Below are 23125 nucleotides of genomic sequence, written 5' to 3' on the forward strand. Positions count from 1 at the left end.
ACACACACACACACACACACACACACACACACACACACACACACACACACACACACACACACACAACACAACCGCTGTCACACAGTCTTGTCAAGGTTAGTAGGAGCTAACAACAATTGATTAGCAGACAAGCAGGAATTTCACAGTTTGGCATACCAACAGTTGTTTACCTCCCCTCAAAGCACAACCACACACACATATTATTTCTTTGTATACCGTTATTCTCTGTCTTGCCTTGCTCTCACACTATTGCTCTCCCTCTTTCACACTGTCTCTCTATCTCTCTCCTCCTTCATTGTCTCTCTCTCTCTCTCTCCCTAGTCACTGTGTCTCTCTCTTTCACACTCTTTGACTCTGTCTCCCTCTCTCTCTCACATTCAGTCTGGCTCTCTCTCTCTCTCTCTCTCTCTCTCTCTCACATATTCTCTCTCTCTCTCTCTCTCTCACATATTCTCTCTCTCCCAGTGGCTCACGATGTCTCTCTCCCCCGCTCTTCTCTCCGTCAATGTGTCCCTGGGTACTCTGAAAGTGTCCTGCTGTCAGCAGTCATTACTGCCCCCCCCCCCCCAGGGAGTGTGAAAGCGTGAGAACTGATGGTTATGAAATCTGAACAACACCCCTGCACAGGACGTCCCCGCTCCCCAAACACTTGACTCTCCTTGATTAAAGTTCTTTCAAATCTCAATGCTTGAATGTACATACTTATGTTCTTCCCTTCTTTCCCTCTGTGGGTACTTGTGTGTGTGTATATGTGTCTTGTGTGTGTGTGTGTGTGTGTGTGTGTGTGTCAGGTGGCGGAGATGCACGGGGAGCTGATAGAATTTAACGAGCGTCTCTACCGCTCCCTCATGGCCAAGGACCACCTCATCATCCACATGAGACAGGAGCTCATCGACCTCAGAGGGCCCGTGAGTGCTTGGACATCCACACGCACCCACACACATACACAGGCACGCGCACACACACTCAACAGCAGCACCTGTATACGACGTGCACTTCCACACATGACCTTCTCCCATCAGGGATAACCATGCACTCTCTCCTACTTCCTTTACTCTTCATCGCTGAGTTTACCCTCACATACTCTCGCTCTCTCTCGCTAGCTACTCTCTCTCTCACCTTCTCTATCTCGCTGCCTTGCGCTCGCTCGCACACTCTCTCTCTTACTACCCCTCTCTCTCTCACTCTCTCTCTCTCTCTCGTGCCCGCTATCTTTCTTTCTCTTTTTTTTTTATCTCTGTCTGTATCTCTCTCTAACACTCACTCTCTTTAAATTGTTTTTCTCTTTGAGCTGACCAACAATGTTAGGATTATTGCCACTACAACTCTCCCTCAAACAACACACACACGCACGCACGCACGCACACACACACACACACACACACACACACACACACACACACACACACACACACACACACACACACACACACACACACACACACACACACACACACACACACACACACACACCATCCAGCAGTGATGGGAGCCTCAGGCCGCAGAAAGACCTCTTATCCCTGAGCTCCAGCCTCTGTGTGTGTGTGTCCAGTGTGTTCCCGATCAAAGCCAGTGGGCTGCTGTGTGCCAGTGGAGGAGGCAGGGATGTCCGTGGTGCAGCCCTCTGATTCACTCTCCACACACTCACTTACAAAGAGCGGGCGAGAGAGGTCCAGAGATACAGGGAGAGAGAGGGGTAGGGGCAAGATGGTTGGACAGCAGAAGGGTGAGAGATAGTTGGACAGAGAGAAGAGAGCAAGGGAAAGTTGCAGGGTTCAGAAGGAAGTCAATGAGAAAGTTTTCAAGCGTATCGTGAAGTTGGAGATCAGATCATACACATGCAATGTCTGCGGCACTATAAACAGAATACTCATTCATAAAGTAAAGTAAATTGTTTCCCTTTTGTTGGGAGATATGGAGGTAAAGTTAGAATATTTCAATTTAATCAACATTACAAATCTTAGAAAGGGATAGAAAAAACGGAAGAAGAGAAATGGGAAGAGGAAGATTTCACCACACATTATGTCTTTCATGATTGTGTTTTGCGGTTAGCAACGATGCTCTTTCTTCAAGCCGAGGTCCAATAACAGTTTTAGTTTTCTGTCTTTTACAAGATGCAAATTACTTTTCGGAAAGTTAGGATTTATTCATGTATGGTCATGCTCTTCCCTATATATCCCTCGTTCACAATCTCTCTCTCTCTCTCTCTCTCTCTCTCTCTCTCTCTCTCTCTCTCTCTCCCTCTCTCCCTCTCTCTCTCTTTCTCTCTCTCTCTCTCTCTTGTCTCTCTCTCTCCTCTAGGTTCCTGGTGATTTGAGTCAGACCTCTGATGACCCAAGCCTCTCAGACTTTGAGACGTAAGACCCTTCTTCTCGGTCTCTCTGTGGTTTCATGTGTGTTCTGTCCTTTATCATCTCTGTGAGGGGGAAAAGGAGCGACAAATGGATGCATATCTGTATCTCCATCCATCTGTCTGTCTGCGTTTCTGTTGCCTGCTTACTGCCCTGTCTGCCTGCCTTTCTGTCTGTCTGTCTGTGGGTCTGTGTGTCTGTCTGTCTTTCACTCTATCTGTCTGTCTCTTTCTTTCTTAGGATCCATATCTCAAAGTTTCATTCACACTCTGGGCTTCATTTTGATTGGCTGATTGGCTGCGAGGCGAGACGCCTGATCCATGTTCCCCAGCTCCTCTAATCTCTCCCATCCTCTCTGGTTGATAAATTGCTTCTGTGGAGAAACCAATCCACGTCATTAACTGGCTTATCTTTTAAACGCCATCTTTCAATTTCTCCTCTCTGTCGAGCCTCTCTCCCCCCTTTTCTTTCTCTCTCTGTAACTAGACCTCCCCCCCACCCCCTCACCTCTCTCTCACTTTCACCAGTAACAAATCACCACAGCTGCTTTTGCCTTGTTCAATTTTAATTATGTGTGACCATGATCATCGTCCAAATATTACACTTTCAAAATATGTAAAATACATTTTCCCTTAGCAATATATTGATCACCAGTTCCAAGCAAATCAGATCAACATATTTGTATTGGTACTAGGGTTGAGCACCGAAACTCGGTTCCAGTAGGGCACCGGTTCGGACGTAAACGGTAGTAGTGAGATCGAATAAGAACGCAAATTTCGGTGCCTCATAACGGTGCCTGACTTTTTTTAACGCCTGTATACCGCCATACCGGTGTATTTAATTACACGTTCGGAGCGCTTTTTCAGACGGGACCCTTTTCAATGTTGCGCTTCTAAACACGCATGGTACGACTACGACTTTCTTTATAGGTCCATGACTGCGAGGCGTGGTATTTCAGGCCTACTGCTAAAAGAGTGTGTCACGGCTTTCAAACATATAAACCATAAAGCCTATGGATGCCTCGGCACGGACTTGTCAACACGCTGCGGCATCACTCACTTGATGTTGTTTTGATTGTCGATTGGCAGGTTGTAGTGGGTGCATGCGTGAATGAATGTCTGTGTGTGTTGCGAGCGTATGTGATGCTTTATTTTCAAAAATTGGGAATTTATACAGCGCGGTACCGAGCGGTAGAAAACAATGTTGCTGTCTCCTGTGGCTGCCTGGCGCACCTGCGTTACTTAATATGACTTTGGCAGTAATGTTTTAAACCCCGCCATGCATGTGTAAACGCAAGCAGCATAGCCGCGTGCTTGCCTGCTTTCAGCACGTATTATTATTATTATTATTATTATTATATTATTTTTTTTTTTTGTAATTATTATTATTTGTAATTATTTTTATTTTTTATTTTTTTAACAATTATTTATCAGTCACGGCAGCCTTTCCTCTTCGGGTAAGCCGGGTAATTTAATGCCAACCACATATCTTGCATATCAAGTAGGCTAGCAAACACTGTTGCGATTCAACAGGGTGTGTGACTTCGTGTGCTATGTCCTTAACTTCTCAGTGTCCGCTGACTTTCTGCTTAATGTGACACTCATAACAAGTCGTTCATGTATGCAAGTGTGTGTGGTTTCGTTTTTTTAAGTACCGGTTCGAGAACCGTTTTAGCATCGGAACTGTTTAAAAAGTACTGAGTAGGCACCTGTATCGGATGAAACCCAAACGATACCCAACCCTAAGTGTTACTGGTTGCAGTGTATCTGACTGTGTATCTGGTGTTGGGGGGCGGGGCGTGGTGCTCAAGGGGAGCTTTAGAGCAGTGTTTACAAACCCTTGACGTCTAGGTATACCTCCAAATTTTCATGGACCACCTCATTTGCAAATGGTAAAATGTGTACACATGCACATGCAATGACTGAGCAAAGATTGACTGCAATGCTGGAGCAATGCTCCGTTTATAGACAGTTACTACCGTTAGAAGGCCATGGCCATTGGGAAACAGAGGGAAAACAAGGACTGCAGCAGTGTGTTTATTTGGCCAACACAAAACATCAAAGGAAGACGTACGCTACAATGCACGAAGCAAGGCGCTTTCGGAAATAACAACAAGCCTGATTACTTTATTTAATGAACAATATTCACACCATGTTTATTTTCAATGATCTATTTAATTATTTATACCACTGTAAACGTGTCTATTGTAAGAATTAGCATGCCGCGTGCTGCCTGCGGTGGCCTGCGGTACCACCGTCAGCAGAACTCCGCTCCACTAGCCTGTGGTGTTCTGCCGTTTCCTCCAGGTCTCACCGGGCCCTCATCAACGTTTGGATCCCCTCCGTGTTCCTGCAGGGCCGGTCCGCCAACGCCTACCACGTCTACCAGGTGAGGACCCCCCGAAAACCTAACCTTGTTCCAGGCGTTCACATTTCATGACGCATCACCCTGGAACAGGAGGCTCTGAATAAGTGTTTTTGGCAAAGGGAGAGAGGGGGCGGGACTTTAGGTCACATGGGTTTTTCTATATTGTCATACGACCCACTCCCAGCATACCACAGACCTCCTCTCAGCTTGGGGACGGTTACGGCGGTTATGGTGGGGACCCAGAGTTTAACATGAGGAAGAATATTCCAATGTAAAATACATAAGATATATTACAATGAGGAAAGAGTTCACCTAAAATCAGTTTTAGGTGAATTTTTACTCCATGTTCAAATGTTCTGGGTTTGTTCCCGCAATGTCTCCGGCTTACCTGTCTGCATCCTTATGGAGCAAGACATATCATTTATTTACACCATCCAACTACTGGAAGCATAGCTGTATATCTATGTCTAAGAGCAACAAAGCATTTCTTCTCTGGGACCGAATAAGACTTTCATCCCCTATAAGAGGAGCGCTGTCAATCCAAATGACCGCAAGCCTGATTGGTCCAACAGAACCAATGACTGCAACGCTCCCAGTGTTATTTGCATCGCCATAATTTCTATTGTTGGCCTGCACGTATCCATTGGCAACCACTGCACTCAACATATTCCTTCTTTTTCTCCACAACAGCGTTTTATCATCAGGCTTTCTACCAATCAAACTCATGGGTGCTAGGATTTCTAAGAAGTCACACTCATCGTGCTAATGCTATAAATCTATTAGTAGTGGATGTACACTGTACAACGCCAGAGTGTGTGAGTGACTCACACAAACACGCAAGCACTCACACACACAGATTCGTATGCGCAATAGTACACTCATACTCGCACACACACAAATACACACACACACACACTGCAAACACACATGCATATGCACCACACACATGCACACACGCACGCATGGACAAACCCGCATACAGACCTACATGCACACGCACTATTTAAAGTGTTGTCAGCAGAGGACTGGGTGCATGGGGGGGCGGTCCTTTAACACTCTGCGTTTCCCTTGTCTTTGTGTCTGTCAGAGGAGAGAGAGAGAGGGAGGGAGAGAGAGGAGAGAGGGAGGGAGGGAGGGAGGGAGAGAGAGAGGAGAGAGGGAGGGAGGGAGAGAGAGAGAGAGGGAGGGAGGGAGGGAGGGAGAGAGAGAGAGAGAGAGAGAGGAGAGAGGGAGGGAGAGAGAGAGGAGAGAGGGAGGGAGGGAGAGAGAGAGAGAGGGAGGGAGGGAGGGAGGGAGAGAGAGAGAGAGGGAGGGAGGGAGAGGGAGGGAGGGAGGGAGGGAGGGAGAGAGAGAGAGAGAGAGAGAGAGAGAGAGAGAGAGAGAGAGAGAGAGAGAGAGAGAGAGAGAGAGAGAGAGAGAGCAGCACGGCCCCAGTGCCGCTGTTCCACGGTGTCTGTCACGTTAACGAGTAGACAGACCCCTGAATCCTCCTCAGGGAGATCGAAACACACACACACTCAAAGACACGCATACATACCAGACTCACAGACACACACACATACTCCCACCCACGGACGCACACACACACACACACACATAAACACACACATATGCGTGCATTCAAAGTACAAGCACAAGCGTACCCACACGTGAGCCGCCGAGCCCACTTCACAATCTGTGGTTTGTAGGACAGCAGAAGGCTCTTTATCGCTCGCTTATTCACTGGCTTATCACTGTTCACCGATCACTTTGGGGCTGTGTATACCGGCTGTACTTGCATATCCTGCACCCACTGACTCACATGCGTGCTCTCTTTCTTCTCCATCTTTTCTCGTTGTTGCATGCGTTTCGGTCGAGATACGTCTGTGTTGTTGAGTGCGGTGGAGAGAGACAGGGCCTTCAGGGAGCTTAATGGAGGCTTCATGTCCTGTGGTGGTGGGGCCTGTCTCAGAATCGATATGACCTTATGCTTTATATGTGATCATGAGGGTTCAATATAGACACTTTGACAGGTGTACGAAAAGGTAGGGATTTAGGATGCTACTTCTCTGTCTCTGTCTCTGTCTCTGTCTCTCTCTCTCTCTCTCTCTCTCTCTCTCTGTCTCCCTCTGTCGTTCTCTCCATCTCGCTCTGGCACTGTCTCTTTCTCTCGCTTAGTCTATCTCTGTCCCTCTCTCTGTCACTGTCACTGTCTCTGTCTCTTGTTCTATTTTTCTCCGGCAGGTGACTCTCTCTCTTTCCGGCAGCTGCCTCTCCCTCTCTCTCTCGCTTATGTAGCTGCAGAACAACAGACACAAATCGGTTGATGTTTTTGTCTTTGTCATTTTGTCACTTCTTTCGTTCCTTCCTATCCTCCGCTGATAGTTTGATCTTTCTCTCCCTTTTCTCCTCTTCATTCATCTATATTCACGCCCCACTCCCTGCCCCAACGCTGTGTTTCACCTGAGTTGACCAGCCTCTATCTCTCTTTCACTCTCCTGGCCACTCCCTCCCCCCTCCCTTCCTATCCCTGCTCTCTTTATTAAATCATAATGAGAGAATTATACCCTCTTCCTCTCCTGCCTTTGCAGCAGACTACCAACCAAAGAAGCTACTGTGTGGAATAGATTGAACAAATTTGGGGAGCAGGGAGTCTTCTGTGTGGGCTGTGTGTCTCTTTGTGTGTGGGTGTGTGTGGGTGTATGTGTGTGTGTGTGTGTGTGTGTGTGTAAATATGTGTTCGCTTTTTTTTCTCTTGGTTTTTATCTTCTTGAATCTAATTTGGTGGTGTTGTGTCACCTGCCGGTGAAACAGCAATATATTTCTAGTTATTTCTTTTCCCTCTCTTGTTGTCGTAGATAAATGACATGGCCCGGAGGCTTTTAGTGTTCCTATAATGGTTCGATGTGTTTTCTGCTCTGTGTTCCTCTCACTGGTTGTGCCCCACAACCTCTAGTCTTATTGGAGACGGACGCACTGGGTATAAAAAACAAAGAAAGTCAGATAGAAAGAACAAGGAAGAACAAGTAAAGTATAAACAATTAGACTGGAGTAGGACTTTTAGCCCGGCATCCTAGCAGAAAATGGAGTCTTAATTGAAACCGTTGGTTCAGGAGTCGGTTCTGTTCTGGTTCTGTCGGCTTGTAGCACAAGTGTCGAGCGCTGGGACCATGCAAAGTACCTTCAGCTCCGTCGTCTCCGTAGCCTTGGCTGCTCATTAGGTTTGCCATAACCCTCTAATTTTCATCATGAAACGGGGCGTCATTTGTTGTCCACAGTTTGATACCCTTCACACTTGGGGGGCCGTCCAGGCAGTTCCTCCCTTGCTGCGGAGCCTCGGAGTAGGTTCTGCCCAGGGCTTCTGGGACGTGGATAAGGCTGGGTCTGGCGGTCTCTTGTTCAGACCGCTCCTCCGACTCTCCCCTGGTGCTTTTGGCTGGATTCCCCCGTCCCAGTCTAGGACATACTTACCGGACGCCATCTTCACCTCCATCAAGAGGTGTTTGAAAGGCACTGTTTGTTCCCCCAGCCGTCAGACTGAAGCACTCCTCCACACTCCGTACGAGCAGTAACTAGTCGAAGAATTGGCTCCACAGGAAGACTCGTATATTTCAGGATCTTGTCAGACTTGTAAGAGCTCCTGAAGAGATCTTTTGTGGAGGCTCTGTTCATACCCAGTCATGTTATCCATTCTATATATTGTACCACAGCATTGTTGAGTACTTCAGTAGTTGATTCTGATTAGTCCATAACATTCCGAGGATGTGCGTTATTTTTCAATAAGGGTGCACCTCTGTACTTCTAATCAATGCGCTACAAATCGAACATCTACTAAAACAGAAGAATATTTGAACTAAAACACTAATGTTATAGGTGAAAGTAGTTCACATCTAATCATTGTTAGTAGTAGCAAAATAACCCAATTCAGGGTGGGATGCAGTCGAGGCAAAGACAAGATTGCCACTTACCATCGTAGTAAATGATATTCCAATAATGGTTTATTCCTTACTCCTCCTCTTTACCTGTAGAATGATCCGGTGTTTCTTTCCTATTCCATCCAATAATTCCTTACCCCAACCTTCCCAGTCTTGCGTAGCCCACAGTCCAACTATTTGAATACGTGTCGAAAGCCAGAATATTCTGATATTTGTTTGTTAGGTAGTTCAAATCTCAATTCAGTATTCGAATGAAATGAAAACATACGCACAGTTGCCATGTTTTTACTTTTATGGAGATCCCTCCCCCAAATTAGCGCTGATGTGATTTAGGGTGAATAACGCTAATCCTGCCATGCAATTTCATCAAGGCTTTGCTTAACGTTTAACTGCCTTATTTGTAGGCTACTCTCATACCATGGAAGCATACTCGGACCAATGAGAGTATCCGAAACCCACTGGCATCGGGGCCACCTTCCTACGTGGAATAACGGTTTCACTTTTTTGCATTATTCAAATTACATTCTGATTGGATTTATAAAACCTGATCCTGCAGCAGTGGAATCAGCTTGGCTCCGATTCAGGCAGGGAAAGATACGTAGTATGAATTTTTTGTAACAGGCGAATATTAGATAAATAAAATAACAATTAACAAATATTCTTAGCTTGAATTTTTGTATTCGGGCCAGCCCTAGTTGCAGTTGTCAAATTATGAATGAGCTAACATATCCCGAAAATAAAACGTTGATTGGTTAAAAGATTAAATATATTGTTTTCAATTGAATACCAGGCAGAAAATGATGCTAGGATTCTATGCAGCAACCACCGGTAGATTTAAGTGCTTGAGTTGAGAAGCGCCCCCCTGCCTTCGTTAAGTGCTGCTGGTGGGTTGTGCTGGAGCTGCATTCTGATTCATTCCCAGCAACGACAGTCGTCCACATGAGATCTCTCCGGCTGCTGGTCTGTACTGTTAGACACACTCTTAAAAAAAACCAAAACCTGTTCCTCCGCTCAGCACTTCCATTCATACCCACCTGCATTGTAAGCAGAAGCAGGGCTGGGAAATATATATGTTTAGCAGAAATCACCCCGCAGGAGGAACACACAATGGAAAGGCATCTATATTCATTTCCGACTTCTGATTTGCAGCATTTGTCATCTTCCCCGTCTTGGTTTTTGTTGTTTGTGTTTGTGCACGGTTCTAAGTCTCCCTTCCCATTACGCCCCCTTCTCATTGAATTTCTTTCTTGTGTGTGTGTGTGTGTGTGTGTGTGTGTGTGTGTGAGAGAGTGTGTCTTATGTAAAAAAAAACAGTCCCCTTCCCCTTCCTCCCCCCGAGTGCCGATAAATCCATCCTAATGTTTACAGTCTCGCTTTAATGTATGTACTGTGCAGTGCTAATGAGCGGAGCAGATTGTGTGTTTAAGACCCCCTTTCAGAGGAGGGGCGAGCGAGATAGGAAGCCAGCCAGCGAGAGAGTGCCACGAGAGTGGCCAAGATTTGCAATTATCAGCGGTTACGTAAGCTACCTTTTCCAGCTTCCGCTCTCCCCCCCCGACCCCCTTTTATATGCACCGTCTGAGGCGCATAAATCAGCCGCTTAACGAATAATTGAGACGTCCTCGTTGACACGGCGTTCCCGGGCGTGCGTGCGGGGCTGACCGGTGCGGGGGGGAAACGTGCCGTCGGCTTCTCTCTTAATACCCGCCATTACCGGGTTCACTCGTACCGGGCTGACCCGGAGCGCAGCCTGCTGCTGAGACGCGTGCGGGCCGGTACTGCGTCGGTTGCAGGACGGGATGAACCACATCCTGAAGCGGCTACGGTGATGAGAAGGCTGTGCATCTCCCCCCCCCCCCCTGTGTGCCGTGTGTGCGTGTGTGTGTGTGTTGCCAGCAGAGGCATGCGTATGCATATCCTACTGTCATAATGAATGTCCTAATTAGAGTGAGCGGATACTGATTGTGTGCGTGTCTGTGTGTGAGAGAGAGAGTGTATACGGTTATGGTAATGAGTGGATGTGGGGGGGGGGGGGGAGGGGGGGGGCTGGAAGGAGATAACCATTAAGTTGACAGTGGCGGTGATGGGAAATGTTTCACAAGTAAGACGATGGTAATTACAATCGGCGCCGTGCATCTATCAGTCAAGCAGGCTGCCCCCTCGTCATGCCTCCCGGCGTGGCCTAATCAGGTTCCTCCAGCGCTGCATAGTGCCTAAGTCTTCCATAAACCCCCGCACCCCAGGGGTCCAGATTCAATTTACATGCCACTATCAGAAAGGAGGGCTTCCTTGCCACTGTGCATACAGAAACCCTTCAAAGAACACGCACACAACAGCAACAGGATTGAATATGGGTTGTATGGCCTAAGAAAGGTGTTGATCACATGACCTTCCAGCTATGACGCAGTGTCTCTGGGCTTTAATACACAGGACACAGGCTTGAATCTGTGTGTCAACGGAAAGGCCCATCATTCAGACTGATGGCATCCTTGTACACGGGGAGCTTTCAGTCCCTGGATGAGTCAGTATCTGCAAATTCTTGATACTTGTTCCTTGGCGCACTACATTGAGATCATTCTGGGGATTTATGCTGCGGTCTGTGCCAAGGTAACCTGTAGGATGCCTCCGCTTTTCGGTTTAGTCTAAATCCTACCACTCATTTTTCCTCGAATGTGAATGAATTTCCCTGTTTGATATCATTCACCGTCATTCAATCTTCAGTTATTCCCGGTGGGCAATATGTTTACAGCAGCCTTTCAAAGAGACTTTGCGAGAGCAGTTGTAAAAGAGTAATAGTAGAAGTGCTCATGTTTCATATACGGGCTCTGTGTGGCCTCAGTGAAGTTTTGTGGATATACGGGGAAATAATATGATAGGAAAGTTATGAAAGGGCTCGGGGCTCTTAGCGTCGGTGCGCAGTATAGAATCGTATTCTGATCTCCGTAGCTTCTAGGAAGGCGTGAAGGCTAGCAGGAGGATGTGTGCTTCGTGAACAGGGGATGTGGATGTGCTGGAGGTACGCGGCGCTGGTGAGATTGGAGCCGATGTCCCGGCGCGTCACACTTAATCATTGCGTCTCGCTCCACTTTGGAGAGGAGCTTCAAAGAGCCAACAGGAATCGGCTGGAAATGGACACCGAGGGAAACAAAGTTGGCCCAGTCTGACGTTCCCAAATGTCAGCACCACCCTCTTGGCCACAACCAGCAGCAGCACAATCGCCAACACCACCACCACCACCACCACCACCTTTGAGATCATCACCGTCACATGGAACAGCAGCAGCATCACCACCACCACCTTGAAGATCATCCCCATCACATGTACCAGCAACAGAATCACCAACACCACCTTGAAGATTATCCCCATCACATGTACCAGCAGCAGAATCACCACCACCACCACCTTGAAGATCATCCCCATCACATGTACCAGCAGCAGAATCACCACCACCACCTTGAAGATCATCCCCATCATATGTACCAGCAGCAGAATCACCACCACCACCTTGAAGATCATCCCCATCACGTGTAACAGCAGCAGAATCACCACCACCACCTTGAAGATTATCCCCATCACATGTTCCAGCAGCAGCAGAACAACCACCTCGACCAACACCACCACCTTGATGTGTATCACCACCACTACTACAACACCTTGACTACCATTACCACCACCACCAGCACGTCCACCACCACCTCCGCCATCATATTTCCCCCACCACAGTCACTGGCAGCCTTTTTTCCAACCTTAAAACGGCACATCAATTATACGTCTGCTTCGACTTGCTCCCCTCAGCTGTCTCTTCCATCTTTCCTGTACCTTGTTAGTCTCTCACACACACACACACACACACACACACACACACACACACACACACACACACACACACACACACACACACACACACACACAACCACACACACACACACACACAACCACACACACACACAACCACACACACACAACCACACACGCACACGCACACGCACACACACACACACACACACACACACACACACACACTATCTTACTACTTCTTTCTCCCATGTCACCTCCTGTCTCATTCCCATTGACGTTTTTCATGTCCTCACTCTCTCTTTTGTCTCTGCAGCCCCTCTCTTCTCTCTCTCCAACCCGCCTTCCAGACAGCTTTCTCCTCAGAATAGCCCTGACTTATCCTCACTTTGGTCGTCACTCCTGCGTACTTTGGTCACTTTTATGCCGTCCCTCACTCGCTCCATCCATCCTCCCTCCTGCATGCCTCGTCGTCGGCTTCTCCTCGTGGTTGTTAACCACGGAGGAGGAAATAAACCAAAACAGTCGGGGCGGGCGGGATCACAAGAGGTGGTGAGACAGAAGGGAGGGAGGCGAGAGGTGAATGACAACGGATGGAGGGAAGAGGTTTAACCGTGCGACAGACGAGGAGGACCGAGATAACAGCGATGGGTTTGTTGTTTCCTTGGCCGGGGGGGCCGGGTTTCATCAAGGCGCTCTGTGTCTTAATAGAGAGAGAGCACTTCTTTCTGCCATTGAAGGCGTTCCCGCTTTGTCTGGGAGTGATAAAAAGCTTACGGCGGTACTGCGTTGACGTGGGGCACTGTGGGGAATCAAGGGAGCGGATTTGGGGGGAGGAATGAAAGAGCCGCTCGCCAGGCTTTTGTTTCTGACGCATTTCATATTTCCCCGCATTGTGGAGCCTCAAACGGCGGTCAGCAGCCCGGTCGTCGTTAAACCGAACCTGGGACGATAATATTGTTTGTTTGCCTCTATCTTCCTAGAACGTTTGTTTGTTTCCTCCGCCGCCGAAAGATAATCCTCAACAGAGATTAGCGGTAATCTCGATCAGAAAACCCTCCAGATCGCTGAGCTTATTAAGAAAGTTAATGATGAGAAAAGTAACTCAAACTTGCGCTCAACTCTACGAGGGGATGGAGAAGAGTACAGCGCCGGCTATGAACACGGGCCCGGGCTGGGAAAAATGCAGTATCTCCACACACTGACGTCGCTTGTTCCCACAAAGAAATCCCCCCGACCCCTAAATTATTAAGAGTTGTGTGTCTGATGCATCATTAATATTATCCATTCTGGAAATAATAAATTGGATGCTATTTTTGAAGCTGCTGGGATGCATACCCTCAACCAGCGGCATTGTTAGCTGGATGAGCATACAGCAAATAAACAGAAGAGATAGCTCAAATCATTAATGCAACACAACGTTTTTATTCATCCTCGACAATATCTCAAATCCTCCTTAAAACATCATACATAAAACCCATTGATCCCCTTCATGACGCTTAACTAAATCCTGGAGTCGGTTGGACCGTAAAAGCGACTTGGGGCTCGGCGCTTGACTCTGCTGGGCCACGGCCCCATCAGAGGCCATATAGTTACGCTGGGACATCCCCTCCGAGGTCTTTAACAGCTAACCCCTGCCTCATAAACCACCGGCAGCCCTCCGCACGCTGAGGAGGAAGGGCGTCGCAAACACTAAAGGTGAATGTCCTTATTTTATCTGCCCAAATAAACACATCATGTCGCGGGCGGCAGGTGGGGGCAGACGGGGGGCGGGGGGTGGAGTTACCTACCGCACCCCCTGCGGTGTAAACTCAAGGACACAGGCAACAGAGACAAAGAGCGAGAGCACTGCAGAATGTACAATGAGCTTCATTAAAAAGAAGAGCTGTGTGAATTATTATTCTCCTGGATGTTTACTATTGTTGGCGAGTTGTATACCTGTCAGGGAGAAAAACATACTTTACCGTTATCGTTGTCTGTGACCATTGCCATATTTCTATCCGTTTGTTGATCCGATTATTATTATTTTTTTTACTTATACTAAGAGCTATAGTATGTAGCTATGGAATAACTATTTTTGCCAAAGAACTATGCATTTGAATGAGATGTCCTTGCTTCTCTGGGTCGTTGTTCTTTGTCTCCTCAGTGTGTCAAACACCACTACTGAATTCAAGGCTAAGATAGTATGGAGCAGTAAAGGCTGATTTATACACCATGTTGCCAGCCTGTTGCATTCTGCGAGCAGAAGGCATTTAGGTTATGTAGGCATGTTGCCTTTGACAACACGCCATAGCAGTACACAACAAGGGCAATGTAAACGCAAAAGTACAGGGCAGGAAAATTTAGACAAATAGGTAGTTGTCTTCCTTTCTTTTCCTTTGTGATAACTTCAACATTGAGCGTTTGCACAGTACTACTCAAGGGTTCTTATGCCTATTGTACCTGATATTACTCCTTTCAAACCAGACTAAAAGTAGGACCATTGAATAAAGTGCTTGAGTTAGCTCCCTCATTACATTCCTGCCGTTTTGAGTGCTTCATCATGTGCAATCAAAAACGGTGCCTGTGAATCGGCGTGAACCTCTTTGACGGGAGCAATAGCGCCATCATTTTTATATTGACGACGGCGTTGATAGGCTCCAGGTGCTGCCTGTCAAGTCCTCAGCTGCCCTAATTGGTTCTTTCCAACCAACTGAGAAATACTGTATGCCCCGCCTCCAGCCTGCCACCATGACATCGACCTTCATTAACTTACCTAATTTACAGATGGTTGCGTTGGCACGTCATTCATCTCTGCATTGAGTATTCACGCGGAATCCGCTCCAGCCCTCGATCCTTCTCTTTCTCAACCTCCCCTGTCTCCCTGTTCTACCTCTCCTCCCTCTCTTCTTCTACCGCCTATTGATTAACTACCCCCCCCCACCCCATTACTGCTCTTTGTCCTTCTTTGTTGAATTAATTTTCCTCACCTTTCCTATAGTGAGTGCTCCCATCCTTCCCACCCCTCCCTTCCTTCCTCTCCTCATCCTCAACAGCTCCTCCTCCTCCTCCTCCTCCTCCTCCTGCTGTCTGAGCTCCTTTTGTCCGGGTCGTCCAGTGGTGCACAGCACGGAGAGTCTCAACTCTTTCATAAACACGTGAAACCCCCCGGTGGTCTGGAGGACGTCAGCCTCTCTCGTTCTGTCTGTGTCTTCTCTCTGTCTGTCTGTCTGTCTGTCTGTCTGTCTGTCTGTCTGTCTGTGTCTCTCTCTCTCTCTCTGTCTCACTCTTTTTTTGTTTCGCTCTCTCTGTCTTTGTCTGTCTGTCTGTCTCTCTCTCTCTCTCTCTCTCTCTCTCTCTCCCTCTCTCTCTATCCATATTAATTGGCTTTGTTGGCATGAATGATGAAACACTATTACCAAATAATTTGATAAATTTAACTAAACAACAAATACTGAATAATTCATAATTCATTGTATTTTTAATCAAACTCTATCTCTCTCCCTGTCTTGTTCCCTCTCTCTATGTGTCTGTCTCCATCTCTGTCTCTCTGTCTCTGTCCCTTTCTGACCCTTCATAACCTTGTGCAGCCTGTTTGCCTGCCTCCCTCCATTTGTCTGTCCGTCTGTCTCTTTTTCCATCTGACAACAATTTTGGGGCTTGCAAATAACTGTTTACTTAGCAGATTATCAGCCATCAACAGGGATTTTCAGGCACCATCTGCAATATTAGAAAAATACTGCAAATAATCAATCAGTATCAACCCAGACTGCAGACATCCATCACACCTAGGAGTGAGTGTGTGAACTGTTCTGCAATCTGCACCAAATCTCATTATTGTCCAAACAAAGGCACAGCCGCAGAGTGGGAAGTGGCAGTCGTGACTTGGGATTCTCCAGCGATGCATCGCTTAATTCTAGCAACGCTGCGCTTAATTATCTTGACTCAACCACAAAACTCGCAATGTGGTGCGGGATTCCAGCTCTGAGGTGATGTAATTACGATGTGTTAATCCTACTACGTTGGTAATCATCATTAATCATCACTCTTTTAGTATTTAGTATTCTTTATTTCTTTCCTCTGATGGTGGAGTTTATTTGTAGTAGGTTGAGATTAAATTAAGATTTCTTTCTTCCCGTCATTCACTCTTTCACAGCGGATTATAATGCAGCGTAGATTGTGTTTTGCACCGGCATGGCTGAGAGTGAAAACATGGCAATGTGAGGAGTCAGAGTCAACACCGCTTTGAAGCAGCCAATCACAGTGTCCGTAGAGTGCATCTCTTCTTTCAGTTCAGCAACTGATTCCAACTGACACCCGGGCTTTCATTGACGTCACATCAAATGTATAGATTTAATAAGTAATTATAATTTTTTTAATGCAGGAGTTATTATTTTCAAGGAATTTGTTTCGATATCTTTTGTGTGTGTGAGTGAGTGTGTGTGTGTGTGTGTGTGTGTGTGCGCGTGCGTTGGACTGTGTTGGAATCTGAGCGACAGAGGGACAAATGAAAACCATTGCTCCTACATAATCCCCACCTCTATAAGCCACTCACAGGAAAGACAAAATTGTAATTGTGATCTTCTCTTGTGTGTGTGTGCACGTGTATGTGTGCGTGTGTGTGTCTGTCTGTGTGGGAGACGCGTCCCAGGTCTGACTGTGTCCCCCCCCCTCCCCGGTGCAGCAGCGGGTCACCCGCCGGCCCTCTCCTGCGCTGAGATGGCAGTTTTGTTTGGTGACAGCCAGACACCAGTGATTAGCCTTGCTGTCACACCAGCACCGAGCGGCGCGGGGCTGCTCTTTGAGACGCAGACGGGGGAGAGACAGCCTTTTCATTTCCTCTCAAATGCCAGCTTCTCAGACTGGTCACCCCCCCCCCCCCCCCACCACCACCACCACCACCACCCCCACCTGCCTGATTTCTCTTAGATTTCTCCCAAGTGAGACGTAGTTGAATCACTATTTACTTATACGGTTCACGGTGATGTGGGGAACTTTTGCAGAGCTGTAAAGAGAGACAGCATGAAAGAAGGGAAGAAAAAAAGATTTGAAAACTAAACTCTAAATTTCAACACGCGCTGATCCCTCCCTCCCCGTGTTTCTCCGCCATTGAGAGGTCTTGCATTCCACACACTTGTGATGGACAGGGAAGATGGAGTCCACGAACCAATCACGGAAGAGATGGACTGATTGGTCAGAAAGGAACTAGGTCCAAAATCTAAATTTGCTAATGCAAAGAGAACTCGATCACTTTGTCTAATGGCTGTGTGTGTTGTCCCCCAAGACAAAGTCATGATGGGATCATTTAGAAAGATTAAAGGGCTGATATCAAACATCCAAGGTCACTGATGCTGGCAAATAGGACAGGTTTTTATTATAAGCCGTTTTCATGCTTTTCAGAGACATAACAAGAGATTTAATATGTGATAACTGATATGTGATAGGTGAGGAGATAAAAAAATCTGGATGGAAATCGAGAGAGGCTAATGTATATGTTTTATAAGCCGGCCCAGTGAAATGTTTTTAGTGGATCTGGCTAGTAGGGCTAGGGCTGCTATTGTTGCTATGCTATGCTATGCTATTCTATGCTATGTGAGGTGAGGCATTGCTTGTTTCGGAGTAGTCATGGTCACCTGTGAGACAAAATCATTTTGAGTATTAAATAATGTACTTGCATGTTTATTTCCCAAAGCCTATCTCTCAGTTTATAAGCTTCTCAAATATCTCCTGGGCTGTATTGTCTCCAGCCCCCTTTCCATCTCTCTGTCTCCTCCCCCCTTTCTATCCTTCCCTCGCTTTCTCTCTCTCCTCCTTGCTCTCATCATAATTGCAAACTTGCAGAAAATAAAGCGAGAAAGTAGGTTAAAAGCTAGGGTAGCCTTCTCCGTGGTCACTCGAAAAGTGTAGAGTTGACACTTTCGCAAGTGCATTAGTCGTCCCTTCCCCCTGCCCCGCTGTCACATCACCACCTCCGCCGGAGATGCTTCCAGTGGCTTCTAGAGCGGCGGTCATCGCCGTCCCAACATTATTTATACCACAGTGTTGTCTCAGGCACACAGGCTGCTTATATTAAGCCACCTCGGACACATAGGCTGGACTGACCGATGGCTAAATAATAATAGTAATGATAGGATTGTGGGTATATCCGGGCATAGGTTGGGCACTGCTGTTGGACAGATACTTCCTCTGTCTATCAGTGGGTCCACCTGGTTGAACGTGTTGGTTTGCCACACAATTGGATTGTAGAATGGTGTATTACTTTTTAATGTTCTGTTTTGGTACAAATGCTTCTGTGTGTGCGTGTGTGTGCGCGTTTGTGTGTGTGTCTGTGTATACCTGAACTTTATGTTGACTGTAGTAGTTAAGGAAGAGGCAATTTGGGAATCGATTTTGCGACGATTTTGTCTCTATTCTTTTACTTTTCCCTTTGTCTTTTATTTTAAGCGTGTTTTTTTGTCATTCTTTTCCGGTAATATCCCTTCCTCTCAGCTCCTCATCTCCACTTTCCCATATCCTCTCCTCCCCTTTTATCTCACCTTTCTTTTCCCCTCTCCTCCACTCCTCACTCTCCTCTCACATCACCCTCTTATCTCCTCTCCTCACCCATCAACCTCTCCTCTCCTCTCACCCTCTCCTCTCCTCTCCTCTCCTCTCCCATCACCCCCTCCTCTCCTCTCCCATCACCCTCTCCTCTCCTCTCCTCTCACCCTCTCCTTTCCTCTCCTCTCCCATCACCCTCCCCTTTCCTCTCCTCTCCCATCACCCTCTCCTCTCCTCTCCTCTCACCCTCTCCTCTCCTCTCCCATCACCCTCTACTCTCCTCTCCTCTCCTCTCCTCTCACCCTCTCCTCTCCTCCCCCATCACCCTCTACTCTCCTCTCCACCCCTCTCTACTCTTTTCACTTTCCTCTCCTCTCACTCTCCTCCTCTCCTCCTGTCTCTGCTCCTCACAGTCTCTATCTGTGGTGTGTCTGAACAAGACACTTAATGGGGCATGAAACTAGCAGCAGCCACTCATTGGATGTTTAGGAACATTATTTCACTCTCTCTCTCTCTCTCTCTCTCTCTCTCTCCCACTCTGTCTCTCGCCGTCTCTCTTCCCTTCTCTGCCTGTGTCTCGCTGTAGCGTGACGCACTGTGGCTGTAAATATTCATCGTATTTTGGTAGGACGGCAGGACTCGTTCCACGAGGTCTCGCTCCTGTTGTTTATTTACAGTAGCCTAAGTCGCTCTGTGATGGTGCACATTTATTCAACCACACATGTGAGCCCCCCCCCCCCCTGCTGCTGCCGTTCCCTCTGACTGCCTCTACTTATCCTGGGGATGAGGCGATAATAATAACAATATTACTGGTGATTTGTCAACGACAACTGTGATGACGATGGTTGGATTAGATTGGTTTGATGGCGACGAAGATGACGCCGATGACGAAGGGGATGGTGTGGTGATAATGATGGGTGATGAGGGCAATGAGAATGAAGGTGGGGGGAAAAGATAGAGAAGATTACGATAATGGTGATGATGATGAAGCTTAAGACGGGATGAGGATGATGATGATAATGATGAGGCTTTTGATGGGGATGATCATGATGATGATGGTGTGGTTATAATGATGGTGGCAATGAGGAGGAAGATGGCAGGATAAGATAAGGAGGATTACGATGATGGTGATGATGATCAAGCTTCAGATCTGGATGATGATGATGATGATGAACATGATGATGATGAAGCTTATGATGATGATGATGAGGGTGGTGTCGTTTCCGTTTCCAGGTGTACATCCGTATCCATGACAACGAATGGAACGTGTACCGGCGCTACACGGAGTTCCGGGAGCTGCACAACCACCTGCGGAACAAGTTCCCCCAGGTGGACACTTTCAGCTTCCCCCCCAAGAAAGCCCTGGGGAACAAGGTACGGTCTCTCAATCCGCGTGCCTGGGGGTCTCGCGGTCTGTCTGTCTGTCTGACCGGATGATTGTTCTCTGAAGTTTTTTTCCCTTTCTCTCTCGCTTTCTCTCTCTCTCTCTCAGTCTCGCTCTCGACCTCGCTCTCTCTCTCTTGCTCTTGCTCTCTTGCTCTCGCTCTCGTTCTCTCTCTCTCTCTCTCTCTCGTTCTCTCTCTCTCTCTCTCTCTCTCTCTCTCTCTCTCTCTCTCCTCAATTCAAAATACACTAATTGGCATGGGAAATCCACATTTTAGATTAACAAAGTAAATTATCTGAGAATGAAAGGGAAATTAAATATAAATATAATGAACAAGTTCAGTGGGAAAGAAATTGGTAATGGTCGGGGCAGGAGTGAGTTAATCAAAAAAGTATTCCCTCTGTCTCCCTCGCTCCTTTTCTCCCTCTCCCTCTATCCCTCTAATGCTCTCTCTAACCATCTACCTCCCTTTCTGTGTATGTGGACGTCTCTCTCTCTCTCTCTCTCTCTCTCTCTCTCTCTTTCTCCTCCACATATTTTTCGCCCATCGCCCACAGTGTCTGTATTCCATTGTCTCTCCTGTCCTAACCTCCCTCTCCCATATCTCTATCCCTGCGCTCCTCTTTGTCCTTCTGGTTGCATCCTGTTCCTGCTGTCCCTCCACACTCTGTGGGGATGAGCGTGTAGCGAACCTGAATCCTGGCTCTCGCCTGGCTTTAGTCCAGGTTCATTCTGCTGCCTGCCTTGCTTCAAAGGGTCTGCTCCTTCACAGCTGAGAACCGCAACTAACCACTTGATATAGGATCCACAGAGGGTCTGTGTCTGTCTGTGTGTGTCTGTGTGTGCTTGTTTGTGTGTGTGCGTGTGTGTGTGTGTGTATGTGTGCACGAGAATGAAGAATAAATAGCAAAGAGAATAAAGAAGGTAAACAGCTCACTCAAAAGTGTGTGAGTGTGTGTGAGAGCGCATGTGTGTGTGTGTGTGTGTATGTGTGTGTTGGTGTGAGAGCGACTGAGAAAGAGATGAATTAAGAAGATAAACAGGTCAGTCAAAAGCCCAGACACTGTCAGTGTATCCTCGAAGGCTCTCTAAAAGCTCATTAGACCATGATGTCTCTCTGTGTGTGTCTGTGTCTATGTGTGCGTGCGTTCAAGATTTGCGTGTGTGCATGCACATTTTTGTGCGAACAGGTGTGTGCGTGTTTGTCTGCTTGACTCACTGGTTTTCAATGATTCCCACTTAATAAAGTTAGATATAGCGATCAATAATAATCTGGTAGGCAAGCATCCATAACGGAAAAATCCCTCACACAGACACCAACCCGAATCCATTCCAGAGCTTGTTACCAACACAGTGAATGTTAAAGATCCGATCCCCTCACAGTGAGTCTCTTTGTGTGGCGCTGAGGGATCCTGCGGAAGGACTTGGTATCTAACACATGCGTTATTCGATGGCTTGTTTGAAATCCCTTTAGTACATGCAGAGGAAAGCTTATGTATTTAACAACTAAGGAGGGAGTCTCTGTGTGTGTGTGTGTGTGTGTGTGTGTGTGTGTGTGTGTGTGAGCGTGTTCCTTTTGCACTCTGCGTCATGGTAGATATATAATCATCAACGTCACCAGTGGTCTCCTCAATGCGCTTCATATGTGTTTTGTGTATGTGCGCTTATGTGTGGGTGCTCGGGCCTGTGTACGTGTCTATGTCAGTGTGTGTGTGTGCACGAGTGTGTTAATCAGTTACCGTGCCATGTTACATTTTTTTCCTCTCTCTTTCTCATGGGCTTTAATCCGGTCATGTGTGTCCTCTGATTGGCTCTCACTAGTGCTTCTAAGAACCCCTCTGTACCGCCGCCGGCTAGCTCACTGTTCTCTCCGTGGTGGAGAGGTGGAGAGCCGCGTGCGTCCGCCACAACCACCCCATCTCACACACAAACACACAGACACACACACACACACACACACACACACACACACACACACATACACATACACACGATTGATCCCTGGAGTGCAATTGTCAGAAAGACATAAGGTTTAAGGGTTTCAAGCCTAGTACGAGCTGTGGCATTATATCTCTCGCTCTCGCTCGCTCTCCCACTCACTTTCGCTCTTCCTTTATGGCTCTTAAAGGCTGCATTATATTCAAGCAATCCTACGTTATGGTGTCCTTTTGAAGTCAATAGCGCTAATAAAACCTCATCAATGTTGACATATCCCATCAGGAATGTCTTGGGTCTCATATTTAATTCGGTGTACAATATATATACCCGATTCCATGGTGTGTATATAATGTACAACTCTGTGGAATTAGGGGGATTATATATTGAATGTTATGACTTGATAAATGTTGGCATAACTAAGATCCTACTTAATAAATGCTGGGAACCAGGGTAATAACTCCACATCGAGGAACCCTATGTCCAGCTACGATGGCTTCTTATCTCCTAGAATCTAGAATAGACTCTCATTAGACGCACAGATGGGCCTGGCAGTGGATCTTAAACACCAGATGTTTTGATCTTAGAAGGGAATCCGACGTCCTCTGAATCAAACTGTGGCAAACAGGAAATGTGTGCGTGCATAATGTATGTGCTGTGTTTGAATCGCCGAGCAGGCCTGTCCTTCAGGACCCACCGCAGCACAACCCTACCCCTGAACAAACACGGGAACAGCATCCCCACCACTGTTGCCTTCGTGTTTGTTCTCCCCCCCCTGCCACTCCTGTTTCTCTGCCCATCCTTTTTCTCGCTAAACGTCCGCTGACGGTTGTTGAAGTATCGATGTTGCAGCCTCTTAT

The 23125-nt window shown here is 47.1% G+C and overlaps 1 protein-coding gene across 1 annotated transcript in view; it reads left to right on the forward strand.

The window, feature by feature from the left end:
• The window catches only part of snx29 (sorting nexin 29), a 100559-nt gene that overhangs the window by 63259 nt on the left and 14175 nt on the right, over positions 1-23125 (forward strand). The window contains exons 16-19 of the mRNA XM_079756275.1: positions 792-908; positions 2302-2357; positions 4658-4739; positions 20180-20320. Of these exons, the coding sequence (XP_079612401.1) occupies positions 792-908; positions 2302-2357; positions 4658-4739; positions 20180-20320 (396 nt within the window). The remainder of the gene's footprint in view (positions 1-791; positions 909-2301; positions 2358-4657; positions 4740-20179; positions 20321-23125) is intronic.

The sequence above is a fragment of the Pollachius pollachius genome (assembly GCF_949987615.1).
Source record: "Pollachius pollachius genome assembly, chromosome: 19".
Lineage (NCBI taxonomy): Eukaryota > Metazoa > Chordata > Actinopteri > Gadiformes > Gadidae > Pollachius > Pollachius pollachius.